Source organism: Calliphora vicina, chromosome 2 (assembly GCF_958450345.1).
Source record: "Calliphora vicina chromosome 2, idCalVici1.1, whole genome shotgun sequence".
In the NCBI taxonomy this organism is placed as follows: domain Eukaryota; kingdom Metazoa; phylum Arthropoda; class Insecta; order Diptera; family Calliphoridae; genus Calliphora; species Calliphora vicina.
Genome location: NC_088781.1, coordinates 103525252 through 103541379, shown reverse-complemented (window position 1 = coordinate 103541379; position 16128 = coordinate 103525252). Strand labels below are relative to the sequence as shown.

Sequence of the window (16128 nt, the reverse complement as noted above, 5' to 3'; positions counted from 1 at the left end):
ATCTACACAAAAGAACTAATATTGCAAATGAACAACTTAAAACAAGATTTTAATTATTTGAACAAATTTTCAAAAATATCGAATTAAATCTTTTATAAAATGCAATTTTAACAGTTAATCCATTCTTTAATAAAAAATAATTTAAGGAAAAAAATACAATTAACTATTATTATTATATAAAAGTATCTATTAATATACATCCTTTCTTTTGATTTCAAATTCTGTGTAATTTGACTGAACGATTTTTTAATTTGTTTTAATAAAAAAAATAATTTAATATACCGCAATTGTTAAATTGACAAAAAAGGCTAAAACCGGTTTTTGATAGAAAACACCGAAAACAGGTTTTTAAAAATTACGCTTTTTCGAATTATTCGAAAACCGGTTTTTAAAATATGTCGAATATTTGACAACTCTATATTTGGCCCTTAGGGCTAGATTCTGAATAAATGTTATTTTTTTAAAACAAACTGATAAGTTTTTACTTGTCTACAGATACAACACTCAGATTGTTAGCCTGCACACTAAATACATCAATGATAGTGAACACTAAAAAGCATAAAATCTTTTGCTAAAAAATATCGAGATCCCATAACTCAAAAGTTTTGAGATCGCATACTGAAAAATGTCGAAGTCGTAAGAAATAAATTTTTGTATTCTTGCAGAAATTTAAAAATTGTGTTTTTCATCAATAAATCGCCATGCATATATTTTTACAATAGAATAATATTTTTCGACATTCAATAAATTTGCAAAATCGCTACTCAATTATTAAAAAGGGTCGTAACTATGACTTTTTTGTCTCAACTATAGAACCCTCATTTTACATTTTGTCATTACACCATTCTACTGCAATTAGTGATGCCATATCTTATCAATTGAAAATAGTAGCATCCAAAAATTGTTTTGAACTATTACTTATTTCATAAATAAATAATAATTGTTTGTAATTCCATTCTGTCTTGTCCAGTGATTTAATTTTAGATATTTTATTTCATATGTACAATATAGTACAAAATTTAGCAATCATGTGACCTTTAATTATACTGAAATCATTTTGTCATTCTTTAACCTTGATTTGAATAGTACAAAAAAGTACCAAGATTGAGGCCCGGCCGAAATTTATTTCACGCGACCCTGTATTCTTTTTTCTTCTTTCATTTTGTTGTTTATAAAAAAAATTGTAAAGAAACTTGTAAAATATCAAAACAATAATAATGAATTGTTTATTGTGTTTCAAAGTATCAGAAAACATTAAAGAAATTCTTACAGTTAATTCCGCCGATTGGCAAGAACAAAATATACAACACATCGTTGAAAAATATCTGTGGAAAATGGTAAGTTTTTTTTATATTTAATATGTGTGACAAAATTAAGTAAATACCAACCTAGTTTGTCATATAATTACATACATATATTATAATATATTGTTGTATTATCATTTTGTATCAGGAACATATAAAAATCGACTCCCATGTATGCCTAACATGTTGGAAGGAATTATACAATTTCCATAGATTCTACACTGAGATAGAAAAGTCACATAAACATTTGAATAGTTTCATGAAAACGGATGTAATTTCTGATGATATTTACAACGGAAAAAAAGAATTACTTGAAACAAATTCTAAAGAAAATGTAGAAAATTATCAACTTGAGCCAGAAATTCTATTGATAAAACAAGAAAATCCTTTAGAAGTTTATGAAACAGAGTTAGTACAGGAATTTAATCATGTAAAACGAAAAATAAAACGTAAATGCTCTACTAAAAAAGTTAAAAATGTAATAAAATATCGTAAAACAAGATCTGAGAAAGAAAGAATTAAAGCTGAATTGGCAGATATAGAAAAGCCCACACAAATTGCCATAAAATTGGAAGTGGATGTGGAAAATGACACTAAAGAAAGTAATTCTATTGCAAATATTGAAGATCAAGATGATATTAGCTGTGAAAGTGATGACGAACCAACAAATACGATCGATTCAGCTAAAACTCATATCCAACGCGAAAGAAATGATAAATTCATAGCCGAACATTTTGAAATGACCAACTGTAGCTTTTGTCAAATACCATTGGCAACATTTTCCACACTGATTAAACATTTCAAAGAGGAACACAATGAACGTGGATATGCTCTCTGCTGTAATCGAAAGTATTATACCCGTACGGAATTAATAGATCATATTAAGTGGCATATAAATCCAGAGCACTTTAAATGCAAATATTGTGATAAAATATTGTCTAGTCGTGTCTGCTTGAAGTTACACATAAAAAATGTTCATGATCAAATGAGTATTGAGTGCGATATTTGTGGCAAAAGTTTGGCAAATGTATACAGTCTCAAAACGCATAAACTATTACACGTTGTGAAAGATAATGAAAGAATACCATGTACACATTGTGATAAGTCGTAAGTTGCCTAAAATGCAAAATAACTTAACAATATTTTAATTTAAAATTATCTCTGCTATAAACTAAATGTCTCATATTTAATCCTTATACATATATGTATGTATAGTGAATAACACATTTCGGAATGAAGTTTTTTTTTGTTATTATGGTTTTTGACGATTTGTAATCTATTTGAAAGTATTATTAAACAATTTTAATTGGAGCTTATAATATTGTATTGTAATATTTTATTAAGATTGTTTGGTATAGAAACTTTAATAATTCACTTTTTCAGCTTCGTCTCTAAACAATTCCTAGACAATCATATAAGCAATGTTCATTTAAAGAAATACCATAAAATATGCGATCTATGTGGTGTTTCCATATTAGAAAAGCAAAGATTTAAACGACACATGCTAGAACATCAAGGTAAACCACTACCAAAGGTAAGTTGTGAGGTTTGTGGTCGTCTTCTGTCCGATGTGAAATGTTTAAAGCGACACATGAACTCACATCATCCGCCGGAAGGTGTTAAAACCGAAATTGATTGTCCTATATGCAAGAAAATGTTTGCTAATCGTACCAGTCTTAAGAATCACATAAAAGTTGTTCACGAAAATAGTTGCGAAAGTAAATGTACAATGTGTGAGAAGACATTTAAAAGGCCGGATGCTTTAAAGGTAATTTTGTTTGATGCTTTAAACCACTAATACATTTTTGTAATAATTGATTTTTAGGATCATATGGCTAAGCATATCGGCAAGCCGTTACATGCTTGCGGGTGGTGTCCCAAGTCATTTTATTCAAACGGCCAGATGCATGCTCATAGAAAAAGTGTGCATCCAATGGAATGGCAAGAATCAGTGCGAGAAAAACATTCTGGAAATTTACCAGAAAAATATATATCAAAATCTTTACAAAATGAATATGAGTATATTCTGTAAAATAAAATAATTAATATAGAATAAATATGGCTTTTTAATTTTTATAATAGCAGAGTAAAATTTTAAATTTAACAGCGATTTATAAAACTAATTTGGTAAGAAAAGCTTGACTTAAGGTAGGGTCACACGTGACAAATATTGGACGAAAAAGACATAACCACTAAATAGAATATATTTTAATTATTTTATCTATTTCATTTCAAAAACTCCTTTTATTTAAGACTATTCAAAACAAAAAATTTAGTTTTATTTTATTTGATGCTGTTTGATCATACAAAACACTTGTAATGGCAAATATTTGCTCAAAAAAGCGTAACCACTTTTTCGCACAAATTTGTTTGACGTGTTTACTCTTACAAGTGTTTTGTAAGATCAAACAGCATCAAATAAAATAAAACTAATTTTTTTGTTTTGAATCAGCCTAAGTAAAATAAGTTTTGGAATTAAATACAATAATTTAAATGTGTTTTATTTAGTGGTTACGTCTTTTACGTCAAATATTTGTCATGTTTGACCCTACCTTAAGAGCAGTAAACAGGTCAAACAAATTTGTGCTAATAAAAGTGGTTACGGTTTTTTGAGTAAATATTTGCCATGTGTGACCACCTTTAGGTATAAACTTTTTAAAATTTTAATAATTTCATGTTTATATTGTCATGTTCTAACTTATTAAAATTCATTACTGTATATTTCTCTATATTAATTAATAATAATTTAAAAACAAGTAATTTCTTATATCATAGAGAAACATAGAGCGGAAACTAGAAAAAACTCAAACAAAAAAATTACTCAAAATAATCACACATACGAGTGTTGTTTTTGTTTTCACATAGTTGTTTCTACTAATACATTCTCACCACTTAGGTTTCTGACAACTGACTTAGGTCTTTGACAGGAGATTTTCCGCTCTATGTCTTATATAGCCTTAAACAAAGTATACAAAGATTGAAAACTATTTTTTGTGAACAAAAAATCAGGGGGTTATTCCATAATTCGATTCGAAAGAAAATCTTTTCGAATTACAATGCATTTAGCACACATTTTCGAACATTTTCGTATTCGGATTGAGTTACGCAGTAACCCCCCAGGTTAAAACATATTTTTCCCTGGAAAGGACTTAGAAATGCCTATCATTAGATATCCATATTGCCTATTGCCATGGTGCCCCTAAATTACATAATTTTTAAACACCCGCAAATCGTAATTCCATAGTATTTGTATTGTTTGAGTAGGAATATATAGGTGGAATTTGAATCATATTTGGCTAGAGTTTTCAATTTTCCGTTTTTTTTAAACCGGTTTTTACAAAAGGACGGTTTTTGAGTTATTCGATAAACCAGTTTTTTTTGTCTCGAATTATTCGACAAAATCGAATATTTTTTAAAATTTATTTTAAGATTTTATGCGATTATTTTTAATAATTATATACCTATTCCCCTTTTTTAATTATAAACAAATTTTAATACAAAAATGCAAACTTTAACAGATAGAAGTCAGAAAACATATCGAGCAAAAAATAATGAGATGGATTTTTAAAGTCACCTGTAATAAATTCGCCTTGTTGTACCGTATGCAGTAAAGCTTTTTAATAGACTTTTTGGTCAGAACTAAATAATAGTTCATCAAGCTCTGATTTAGAATATATTGAAAGTGACTCGCAAAATTTAGAAGCTTAGCTCAGTTCAACATTAAAAGAAGTTCAAAATCTACACAAAAGAACTAATATTGCAAATGAACAACTTAAAACAAGATTTTAATTATTTGAACAAATTTTCAAAAATATCGAATTAAATCTTTTATAAAATGCAATTTTAACAGTTAATCCATTCTTTAATAAAAAATAATTTAAGGAAAAAAATACAATTAACTATTATTATTATATAAAAGTATCTATTAATATACATCCTTTCTTTTGATTTCAAATTCTGTGTAATTTGACTGAACGATTTTTTAATTTGTTTTAATAAAAAAAATAATTTAATATACCGCAATTGTTAAATTGACAAAAAAGGCTAAAACCGGTTATTCGAACCGGTTTTTGATAGAAAACACCGAAAACAGGTTTTTAAAAATTACGCTTTTTCGAATTATTCGAAAACCGGTTTTTAAAATATGTCGAATATTTGACAACTCTATATTTGGCCCTTAGGGCTAGATTCTGAATAAATGTTATTTTTTTAAAACAAACTGATAAGTTTTTACTTGTCTACAGATACAACACTCAGATTGTTAGCCTGCACACTAAATACATCAATGATAGTGAACACTAAAAAGCATAAAATCTTTTGCTAAAAAATATCGAGATCCCATAACTCAAAAGTTTTGAGATCGCATACTGAAAAATGTCGAAGTCGTAAGAAATAAATTTTTGTATTCTTGCAGAAATTTAAAAATTGTGTTTTTCATCAATAAATCGCCATGCATATATTTTTACAATAGAATAATATTTTTCGACATTCAATAAATTTGCAAAATCGCTACTCAATTATTAAAAAGGGTCGTAACTATGACTTTTTTGTCTCAACTATAGAACCCTCATTTTACATTTTGTCATTACACCATTCTACTGCAATTAGTGATGCCATATCTTATCAATTGAAAATAGTAGCATCCAAAAATTGTTTTGAACTATTACTTATTTCATAAATAAATAATAATTGTTTGTAATTCCATTCTGTCTTGTCCAGTGATTTAATTTTAGATATTTTATTTCATATGTACAATATAGTACAAAATTTAGCAATCATGTGACCTTTAATTATACTGAAATCATTTTGTCATTCTTTAACCTTGATTTGAATAGTACAAAAAAGTACCAAGATTGAGGCCCGGCCGAAATTTATTTCACGCGACCCTGTATTCTTTTTTCTTCTTTCATTTTGTTGTTTATAAAAAAAATTGTAAAGAAACTTGTAAAATATCAAAACAATAATAATGAATTGTTTATTGTGTTTCAAAGTATCAGAAAACATTAAAGAAATTCTTACAGTTAATTCCGCCGATTGGCAAGAACAAAATATACAACACATCGTTGAAAAATATCTGTGGAAAATGGTAAGTTTTTTTTATATTTAATATGTGTGACAAAATTAAGTAAATACCAACCTAGTTTGTCATATAATTACATACATATATTATAATATATTGTTGTATTATCATTTTGTATCAGGAACATATAAAAATCGACTCCCATGTATGCCTAACATGTTGGAAGGAATTATACAATTTCCATAGATTCTACACTGAGATAGAAAAGTCACATAAACATTTGAATAGTTTCATGAAAACGGATGTAATTTCTGATGATATTTACAACGGAAAAAAAGAATTACTTGAAACAAATTCTAAAGAAAATGTAGAAAATTATCAACTTGAGCCAGAAATTCTATTGATAAAACAAGAAAATCCTTTAGAAGTTTATGAAACAGAGTTAGTACAGGAATTTAATCATGTAAAACGAAAAATAAAACGTAAATGCTCTACTAAAAAAGTTAAAAATGTAATAAAATATCGTAAAACAAGATCTGAGAAAGAAAGAATTAAAGCTGAATTGGCAGATATAGAAAAGCCCACACAAATTGCCATAAAATTGGAAGTGGATGTGGAAAATGACACTAAAGAAAGTAATTCTATTGCAAATATTGAAGATCAAGATGATATTAGCTGTGAAAGTGATGACGAACCAACAAATACGATCGATTCAGCTAAAACTCATATCCAACGCGAAAGAAATGATAAATTCATAGCCGAACATTTTGAAATGACCAACTGTAGCTTTTGTCAAATACCATTGGCAACATTTTCCACACTGATTAAACATTTCAAAGAGGAACACAATGAACGTGGATATGCTCTCTGCTGTAATCGAAAGTATTATACCCGTACGGAATTAATAGATCATATTAAGTGGCATATAAATCCAGAGCACTTTAAATGCAAATATTGTGATAAAATATTGTCTAGTCGTGTCTGCTTGAAGTTACACATAAAAAATGTTCATGATCAAATGAGTATTGAGTGCGATATTTGTGGCAAAAGTTTGGCAAATGTATACAGTCTCAAAACGCATAAACTATTACACGTTGTGAAAGATAATGAAAGAATACCATGTACACATTGTGATAAGTCGTAAGTTGCCTAAAATGCAAAATAACTTAACAATATTTTAATTTAAAATTATCTCTGCTATAAACTAAATGTCTCATATTTAATCCTTATACATATATGTATGTATAGTGAATAACACATTTCGGAATGAAGTTTTTTTTTGTTATTATGGTTTTTGACGATTTGTAATCTATTTGAAAGTATTATTAAACAATTTTAATTGGAGCTTATAATATTGTATTGTAATATTTTATTAAGATTGTTTGGTATAGAAACTTTAATAATTCACTTTTTCAGCTTCGTCTCTAAACAATTCCTAGACAATCATATAAGCAATGTTCATTTAAAGAAATACCATAAAATATGCGATCTATGTGGTGTTTCCATATTAGAAAAGCAAAGATTTAAACGACACATGCTAGAACATCAAGGTAAACCACTACCAAAGGTAAGTTGTGAGGTTTGTGGTCGTCTTCTGTCCGACGTAAAATGTTTAAAGCGGCACATGAACTCACATCATCCGCCGGAAGGTGTTAAAAACGAAATTGATTGTCCTATATGCAAGAAAATGTTTGCTAATCGTACCAATCTTAAGAACCACATAAAAGTTGTTCACGAAAATAGTTGTGAAAGTAAATGTACAATGTGTGAGAAGACATTTAAAAGGCCGGATGCGTTAAAGGTAATTTTGTTTTCGTGTATAGATTAATATATGTATATGCACTAATACATTTTTGTAATCATTGATTTTTAGGATCATATGGCTAAGCATATCGGCAAGCCGTTACATGCTTGCGGTTGGTGTCCCAAGTCATTTTATTCAAACGGCCAGATGCATGCTCATCGTAAAAGTGTGCATCCAATGGAATGGCAAGAATCAGTGCGAGAAAAACATTCTGGAAATTTACCAGAAAAATATATTTCAAAATCTTTACAAAATGAATATGAGTATATTCTGTAAAATAAAAAAATTATCTATAAAACAAATCGCTACCTTAATATAGAAAGGCCCTAACTAACAACTTGATAAAACTTAAAGTTCTGTAGTTGCAATTTTTTTTTAACACAGACTTTTATGAAGGTCTTCAACCAATTTAATGTTGTGACATTTAATTTTATTTTATTAATGGTGTATTACGGGATTATCTATCGAAGTATACAAAAAACAAAATTTTGGGAAAAAACGAGTTAGGGCGTTTCTATATTAAGGTAACGAAATATTGCTTTTTATTTTTTATGATAGCAGAGTAAAATTTTAAATTTTTTGTCGAATTTTAAAACTAATTTGGTAAGAACAAAGTATATTTATAAATATACTTTGGGTAAGAATAACTAGATTATAAACTTTTAATAATTTCATGCTTATGTTTTTTTTTTTAATAGAAATTGATCCATTTTGAAATAATTGAGTTTAAAATTTTTGTGTTAGTAGATATCTAGAACAAAAGTAATATTTCAAATGATCCTTTGACCAACTTTGTGGAAGTAAAATTTCACCAAATTTTTACCACATATAGAATCATTTATGCAGATTCTTATTATGCAATATAATATGTATATGTGTATATTTTTATACACTATGTTTTATTGAGGGGACGATATTAAAATTCATTACTTTAACAAATTACATATCGCACTCGTTCAACAATACTGTATTAACTCAAAATTTTTAAATTCTCAGTAGAGGGAAAAAACTGTTTGTGGTTACATTTTAAGAGAATTTGAAAATCCGAATATACACATCTGCTCAAAATAATAGATACACCTAATTCGAAAAAATTTAAATGGCGGTAACATTGAAAATTTCCTCGCAAGCGTTAAGAATACATCAAATTATTAAAATTTCTATCTGGCAATGTCATGTCAGTCAAAAATCTGGCAACTATTTGCTTTCATGTTGATTTTTAAAAACGAATTTATTTGAATTACAAAAAATTATTTGCTCATAAAAATAGATACACATCAGTAATTTGTAATTTGTTTATATACAATTTTTTTTTTGTGCAATTTTTTGTTCCTATTTACGTGAAACAGTAAGTATAATTTAAATTTTAGCAACAATTTTATAAAAAATAGGACTCTTTTGAAGAAAATGGGACAAAATCATCATTGTACCGAAGATGAGAAAAAAATTGTTCAAACGATGAGAAATCATTACGGGAAATAGCAAAGAGCATAGGAAGATCTTTACATTTTGTCCAAAATGCTTTATCTAAAAAACAAAAAAGAGAAACTCGCGGTAGACCAAAGAAAACCAGTCCAGAAACAGATAGGCGGATCATCCTTATGGTTAAAAAAGACCCTTTCATATCATCGAAAGCTATTTCTGCGGAGCTATGTAACGAAATCAGTCCACAAACAGTTCGTCGTCGTCTTTTACAAGCTAAATTGCCGGGAAGAATTGCCAGAAAAGTGCCACTAATGCGCCAAAAAAATATCAAGACAAGATTAGAATTTGCTAAAGAGCACTTACAATGGCCCGGGTGTGAAGGCGAAAAAAAATGGAGAAATATTTTATGGAGCGACGAAACAAAAATAAATTTGTTTGGAAACGACTGCCAAAGAAATGTACGCAGACCAAAAGGAAAAGAATTCCACGTTAAATTTACAAAAGACGGGTTGCTTTTCATGGAATGGTGTTGGTCCGATATTCCGAATAGAAGATACCATGAATGCTAGTGGGTATAGAGACATATTGGAAAACGTAATGCTTCCATATGCATCGGAAAATATGCCATTAATATGGACATTCCAGCAGGACAACGACCCAAAACATAGTTCAAGATTAGTTAAAAACTGGTTCTTGGAGAATAACGTACCTGTTTTAAGCTGGCCCAGCCAATCCCCTGATTTAAACCCAATAGAAAACTTGTGGAGTGAATTAAAGATAAGGCTTTCGAAGGAAGTTTTCAAAAATAAAGACGATTTATGGGAGAAAACGCAAAAAATATGGTACGAGATTCCATTGGAGAAGTGTCAGAACTTGATATCCAGTATGCCCAGAAGAGTGGAGAAAGTTTTACAAAACAAAGGTGGATATACTGGATACTACCTTTACTTTAATAATAAACTAATTTTTTTAAGATAAAATTTATTAGCTTTTGTTTAATAAGAATTTTTAAAAATGTATCTATTATTATGAGCACCAAATTTTTCGAAATTTAAGAAATTTAATTTACTTTATAATATTTATTATTAATTATGAATTATTTTGTTTTTGTTTTTTACTCTCCTTTTAACTATAAATAAAAATCGACTGAATTTTTTTTTATAATTTTACAATATACCATTATTTTTTTCGTTTTTAAAAAATAAATTTTGGTGTATCTATTATTTTGAGCAGATGTGTATGTATCATAGTAAACAAATTGCATTACATTGTTTTTCTTTAAAATTTTTGCAATTATTGCTAATAAATAAATTTTTTGAGTTAATAAATACCATTTTTCTGATACTTCTCCAAATTTTTTTGGATTATTTTATCAGCAAAACAGTATTAACTCAAAATACAACCAAATTTAAATTAAACAATTTGATTATTTTTAACATGAATAAAGGCTCAATTCAAAATAATATTTTTTATGAAAATATACGATGTAGGTACCTATTTCTATTTAATTTTTTGTATTAACTCAAAATAACACATTTTTGTTGATATAAGGTAGTCACCAATTATCACGAAAATGGTCTCAAATGTGGTTTTCGAGATGAAAGAGTAATCGGAATACGTTGAAATTTTTACAGTAGATAGATATTGATGTTGTTAGTTGATTTCTTGCAAAAAGTGAAAATTTAAAAATTTTGAGTTGATACAGTATTGTTGAACGAGTGCGATATATAAAATTTTAAATAATTTAATTAACAAGTAATATATAATATGCTATGTATACTTTACGATTTGTGAAAAAAATCAGGGGGGTTACTCTCTATTGCGATGCGAAAGAAAAATGGTACAATTGGTACCCTTTATTGCGTTTTCGCATCGCACAAAAAATTAGTTTAAAATGTTTTTATTTACAAGTTTTGACATTTCATTTTGTCATTCTTCGCTATTGCATATTTTGTGGTGCCAGTATTGCTTCTTTTTGCGAAAGCGTTTTCGTAGACGATTGTATTCTTAACGCATTTACCTTTCGCATCGCGATATAGAGTAACCCCCCAGGTTAAAACTTAATTTTTCCCGATATCGACACATTGTCGTTCCGAATATCGACGGCATTATATACATTATATATGACTATCATTATATCGCTCATTTGCTGCAACAACGTCATAATTCAAAAATGTTTTATGACATAGTAAATGTTAATATTTTTCTAATCTGTATTTAACCCAAATTTTTACTTGCCATATATACGAGAAAACATGAATTTTAATTTTAATGTTTACAACAAAAAAACAGTCTCACACAAAAAATAATTGAGTTTTTTGAAAACTGATAGAACTATATGAAAGACTATAGAACGGCGCATATTTTGTAATACTCAGTTCAAAAAACACCGATTTTGAGTTTTGATGTTGTTGCAGCAAATGAGCGATATGTATGTATATCCATATTGTCTATGTTATCGACTTAGTAATCCAGATATAGATAACAAAATAGTTAATAAAGGTAGTAATGGATTTTTGCATATACATATCTCAGCCATTTGTGGGTTGATGTATCAATCCTGTGTGTAAGTTAGTTGGGGGCTTCGAAAAGTTTATTTCAAAAGAGACAAGCATGACTGTGTCGACTTCGCCATCTATATTTATCTAACAGAATTAGAATACTAGTTTCGAATAATACAAATTAGTCTTATGTTTTGAATTAGTGCACAAAAATAATTTTGAACTTAAAATTTAGTGCAAAATTTGTAATTGCACTCAAATTATTGGAGAAAAAATGTTGCAATAAAGTGAAGACTTTTTTTAAATCAAATAATTTAATTTTGAGTGCAACATCTTTTAACTCACTATCACTAATGTTTAGTGCTAATTTTCAACTCAGCACTAAACATCAACAAAATGATTGCAATAATTATGCACTACCACTAAGTATTAGTGCAAGTTGACATTTTTTGATTAATATAATATTCTTTGACTTTCAACAAATTAGCAAAATTGGAAAATATCTACTAAAAATTTATAAATCAACTATTCAAAAGGGTCGCAACTATGACTTTTTTTGTGTCACAACTCTAGAACTCTGTTTTTACATTTTGTCATTACACCATCCTACTGCAAGTAGTAATGCCATATCTTATCTATTGAAAATAGTATCATTTACAAATTTATTTTAATAGAAAATTAATTGTCTTAAACTATATTTAATTCATAAGTAAATAATAATTGTTTGTAACTTCATTCTGTCTTGTACAGTGATTTAATTTTAGAGATTTTATTTGATATGTACAATATAGTACAAATTTTATCAACACAGTGGCTTTTATTCTAGTGTTGTAAAATGTGGTTACTCAATACATTTTTTGGGTACTTGATACTACTTAATTATGTTCAAAACTGCATTTAACATTAACAAAAAAATTATTTCACAAACCAGTTGCAATTTTTCACTGAAAAAAGTTCAAGGTTCAATTTTTTTCCTTATAGTATTGAAATATACAACTATAAAAATTAAACAGTATTGAGTACTGAGTACCTAAATACTCAATACCTTCACAACTCTACTGACAACACTGTTCACGGGTCTTTTCGCTAGTCTTTTTTCTTTTCTTATTCATATTCAAAGGTTATTACGTGCTTCTAAAATTTTGTTGCTATTAATTTTAATACAAAAACTATAATTTTTGAGAAATTAATTGTAAAATTTGTTTGTTTTCTTTTTGTGTCTTTAGGCTGCTGATCTGAGGACACAGCTAAACGAATAAAAGAGTTTTTAGCGAATTTTTTTACTGCTACTGCTCTTGACGACGACTCTACGGCGATACACGGAAATCGATTAGCAACACATACACAAATCTTGCATAATGAAAATTTGGACGTCAGAACACACATTCAACCATCCGTGGGAAACGGTAACGCAAGCAGCCTGGCGTAAATACCCCAATCCCATGACACCGTCCATTATTGGCACCGATGTGATCGAGCGCAAAGTGGTCGATGGCGTCTTACACACACACCGTTTGGTACAGTCCAAATGGTTTTTACCAAAATGGACCAACAAACTAATTGGCACCGCCAAAACCTGTTTTGCCAGCGAACGCTCAACCGTGGATCCCAGCAAACGTTCCATGATCCTGAAGACCATTAATCTGACATTTTGCCGTCACATATCCGTGGACGAAGTGATATACTACGAACCCCATCCCACAGACCCCTCAAAGACACTGCTGAAACAAGAGGCATCAGTGACTGTGCATAGTGTGCCACTGTCCCATTATATGGAAGATATGCTCACCTCCACCATCAGCATGAATGCCGGCAAAGGTCGCCAGGGTCTCGAGTGGGTGATTGGTCGCATCAATTCCGAGGTAAAAGGTATTGCCGAAACTGCTGCCAAAAGTACAGATGATTTGATCTTGACCACAAGACGCTCCCTCGATGATATGACAGAAAGTGCACGCAAAAATTTAGACGAAATTAGTGCGCAGGCCGCCAAACATATACACATTTAAGTTAAACAAAAAAACCAACAATAATATAAAAACAACAATTTAAAAAATAATAAACACTAGGTCCCAATAAGCTCAATTGGTTCTGCTGACAATGTCCGGTAAACATGCTAAGGAAATATAGAAAGGAATACTTAAGATGTTGGAGAGTTAGAAGAGCATTGGCGAACAATTGTAATAAAGTTTCTGCAAGCCGTTAAAGTTACGGAATAAAATGTTTTCACACATTTTAAACTTTGTGCTGAATGAAATGAGTGAACTGTTACTGTTTTCTAACTTCAAATATGTACTGCAAAAAGGAGTTGTCTTTCCTTTCTGACAATATTATTACAACAGACAAGTTATGATCATCGTTCCAGTTCCTGTTTTGTTGTTCCACTACGCTATACTATTCTATTTTCGAGTGATTTTTTTGTTTGTTTAAAAACATCAATAATTGTATGTAGGTATTTTTTGTCTTTATAACACAAAATCTGATGCAGTGTAAATTTTGTAACAAAAATATATATTTTGTTTATAAAAAAATCCCTAAATTATGGCATTATTCTTTTCTTGTATTCCCCACTCTACCATTCAAAACAATTAAGCTTTTGTAATGGATTATCATATTAACTTTTATTTTCCTTCCTTTTGAGACTTGATTATGTTAGTAGTGTAGTTAATTTAATCATCATCATCTTCATTATCATCTATATAATAAAATTAAATAATTTTATCTATTTACACAAAGAAAAAAATGTTCAAAAATTAAAAAAAAAATAACAATTACCTATAAATAATTTACAATTTTGCTAAGAAAGTAAAACCATTTTGTGTTAAACTAAAAACTACCTTTACATTCAAGTTAGAGAAGTATATAATTATGTATGATTTAAAGAAGTAGTCTAATTAATAATTTATTATTATGCAAAATAAATAATTGAATAAATAAAACTATATTTTTAATTTGATTTTAATTCATACATCTTGGTTTTCTTTATAGGAAATTATACAATAACAAAAGCTACACACTAGACAATGTTGCTTTTAATTAAAATGTTTACAATTAATATAAAAAACCACAAACAAATTGATGAAACACATGGGTATGTGGTAAAATATACATCTATCCCCCTATCCTTTGTTATTTAAAATATATAGATAATTTGGCTTTGAGACGATTTGATTAATCTTTCTAAGAAATTAAAATTGTTGCCAACACGAGTAGTATTTTTAAAGGAAATTTTAATAATCAAGAACAAATTAATTTAAATGTTGCTTTATTTTTTTAGCACATTTTGTTCACATGACAAATATGTATTAGAAAAAGGTAAATGACTCGGTTTGTTAGTCTGGGTCAAAGTCCAATTAAAAATAAAACAAGTTAGATTATCGGATGTGTAAAATTTAAAATTCCTTAATACTAAATAAAACAAACATACGTTGAAATATACAAATGCTACTTTTACCATTTGAATAGATATTTCGTGAAAAACGTTTTTGTGGATAAAAAGCTAGCCAATATTTTGAATCCATAAAGATTCAGTATGTACATTTTTTATATAGAAAAGTTGAGGATAGCTATTTCTGATTTTAAATTCGTATCTAAAAAAGTAAAAACGTAGATAAAAAAGTTGTTTTAACAGCGTAATTACTTTTTTTTATAACATATAAATCTTAATTATAAAACAAAAAGATACGCAAAAACTTTTGTTTCTTTTTTACTATTGGTCACTAATTTTAGATATTCAAAAAATATACATACGTTTGTAAAATTAGAATTGATACCCGCAATTGTCTATCTAACATATGTATGTACCTATTTAACTTTTTGCGCAGATGTTGCATCATCGAACACATAAGTATTTAACGAAATGTTTAAAACAATGCACTTTATCATTACGTTATTAACAATTCATATATGTATTGGATTTTTTAATTAATATTTATTTACACATTGGTCGTCAGTTGTCTGGCAAAATTGTTTGAACCTTATACTCTACATAGTCTATATAACGTTTATATTGTGATAAGGGGTAAAAATGGCATTGCACATGATAAGATGTACTATAATAAATTCACACAATTTACA

The 16128-nt window shown here is 28.4% G+C and overlaps 3 protein-coding genes across 3 annotated transcripts; all 3 read left to right on the top strand.

Moving 5' to 3' along the window:
• Positions 1-1158: 1158 nt before the first annotated feature.
• LOC135952197 (transcription factor grauzone-like) lies at positions 1159-3361 on the top strand. Its single transcript, XM_065502037.1, has 4 exons — positions 1159-1337; positions 1453-2411; positions 2688-3072; positions 3130-3361. The coding sequence occupies exons 1-4, from the start codon at positions 1218-1220 to the stop codon at positions 3334-3336; spliced, it is 1671 nt and encodes a 556-aa protein (XP_065358109.1). The 5' UTR covers positions 1159-1217; the 3' UTR covers positions 3337-3361.
• A 2845-nt stretch (positions 3362-6206) lies between these two features.
• LOC135952230 (transcription factor grauzone-like) lies at positions 6207-8430 on the top strand. Its single transcript, XM_065502080.1, has 4 exons — positions 6207-6390; positions 6506-7464; positions 7741-8125; positions 8198-8430. Exons 1-4 carry the CDS (start codon positions 6271-6273, stop codon positions 8402-8404), a joined length of 1671 nt encoding a protein of 556 aa, XP_065358152.1. The 5' UTR covers positions 6207-6270; the 3' UTR covers positions 8405-8430.
• Positions 8431-13047: 4617 nt separating this feature from the next.
• slmo (PRELI domain containing slowmo) lies at positions 13048-15019 on the top strand. Its single transcript, XM_065499741.1, has 2 exons — positions 13048-13174; positions 13281-15019. The coding sequence occupies exon 2, from the start codon at positions 13413-13415 to the stop codon at positions 14058-14060; it is 648 nt and encodes a 215-aa protein (XP_065355813.1). The 5' UTR covers positions 13048-13174; positions 13281-13412; the 3' UTR covers positions 14061-15019.
• Positions 15020-16128: the final 1109 nt, after the last annotated feature.

What these genes read in the sequence shown, in the direction of transcription:
- slmo (XM_065499741.1), top strand. Translation starts at nt 13,413, where the DNA reads ATGAAAATTTGGACGTCAGAACACACATTCAACCATCCGTGGGAAACG.
- LOC135952230 (XM_065502080.1), top strand. Translation starts at nt 6,271, where the DNA reads ATGAATTGTTTATTGTGTTTCAAAGTATCAGAAAACATTAAAGAAATT. An exon ending in AAAAATATCTGTGGAAAATG is followed by an intron (nt 6,391 to 6,505) that starts GTAAGTTTTTTT and finishes ATTTTGTATCAG; the next exon opens with GAACATATAAAAATCGACTC. An exon ending in AAAGGCCGGATGCGTTAAAG is followed by an intron (nt 8,126 to 8,197) that starts GTAATTTTGTTT and finishes ATTGATTTTTAG; the next exon opens with GATCATATGGCTAAGCATAT.
- LOC135952197 (XM_065502037.1), top strand. Translation starts at nt 1,218, where the DNA reads ATGAATTGTTTATTGTGTTTCAAAGTATCAGAAAACATTAAAGAAATT. An exon ending in AAAAATATCTGTGGAAAATG is followed by an intron (nt 1,338 to 1,452) that starts GTAAGTTTTTTT and finishes ATTTTGTATCAG; the next exon opens with GAACATATAAAAATCGACTC. An exon ending in AAAGGCCGGATGCTTTAAAG is followed by an intron (nt 3,073 to 3,129) that starts GTAATTTTGTTT and finishes ATTGATTTTTAG; the next exon opens with GATCATATGGCTAAGCATAT.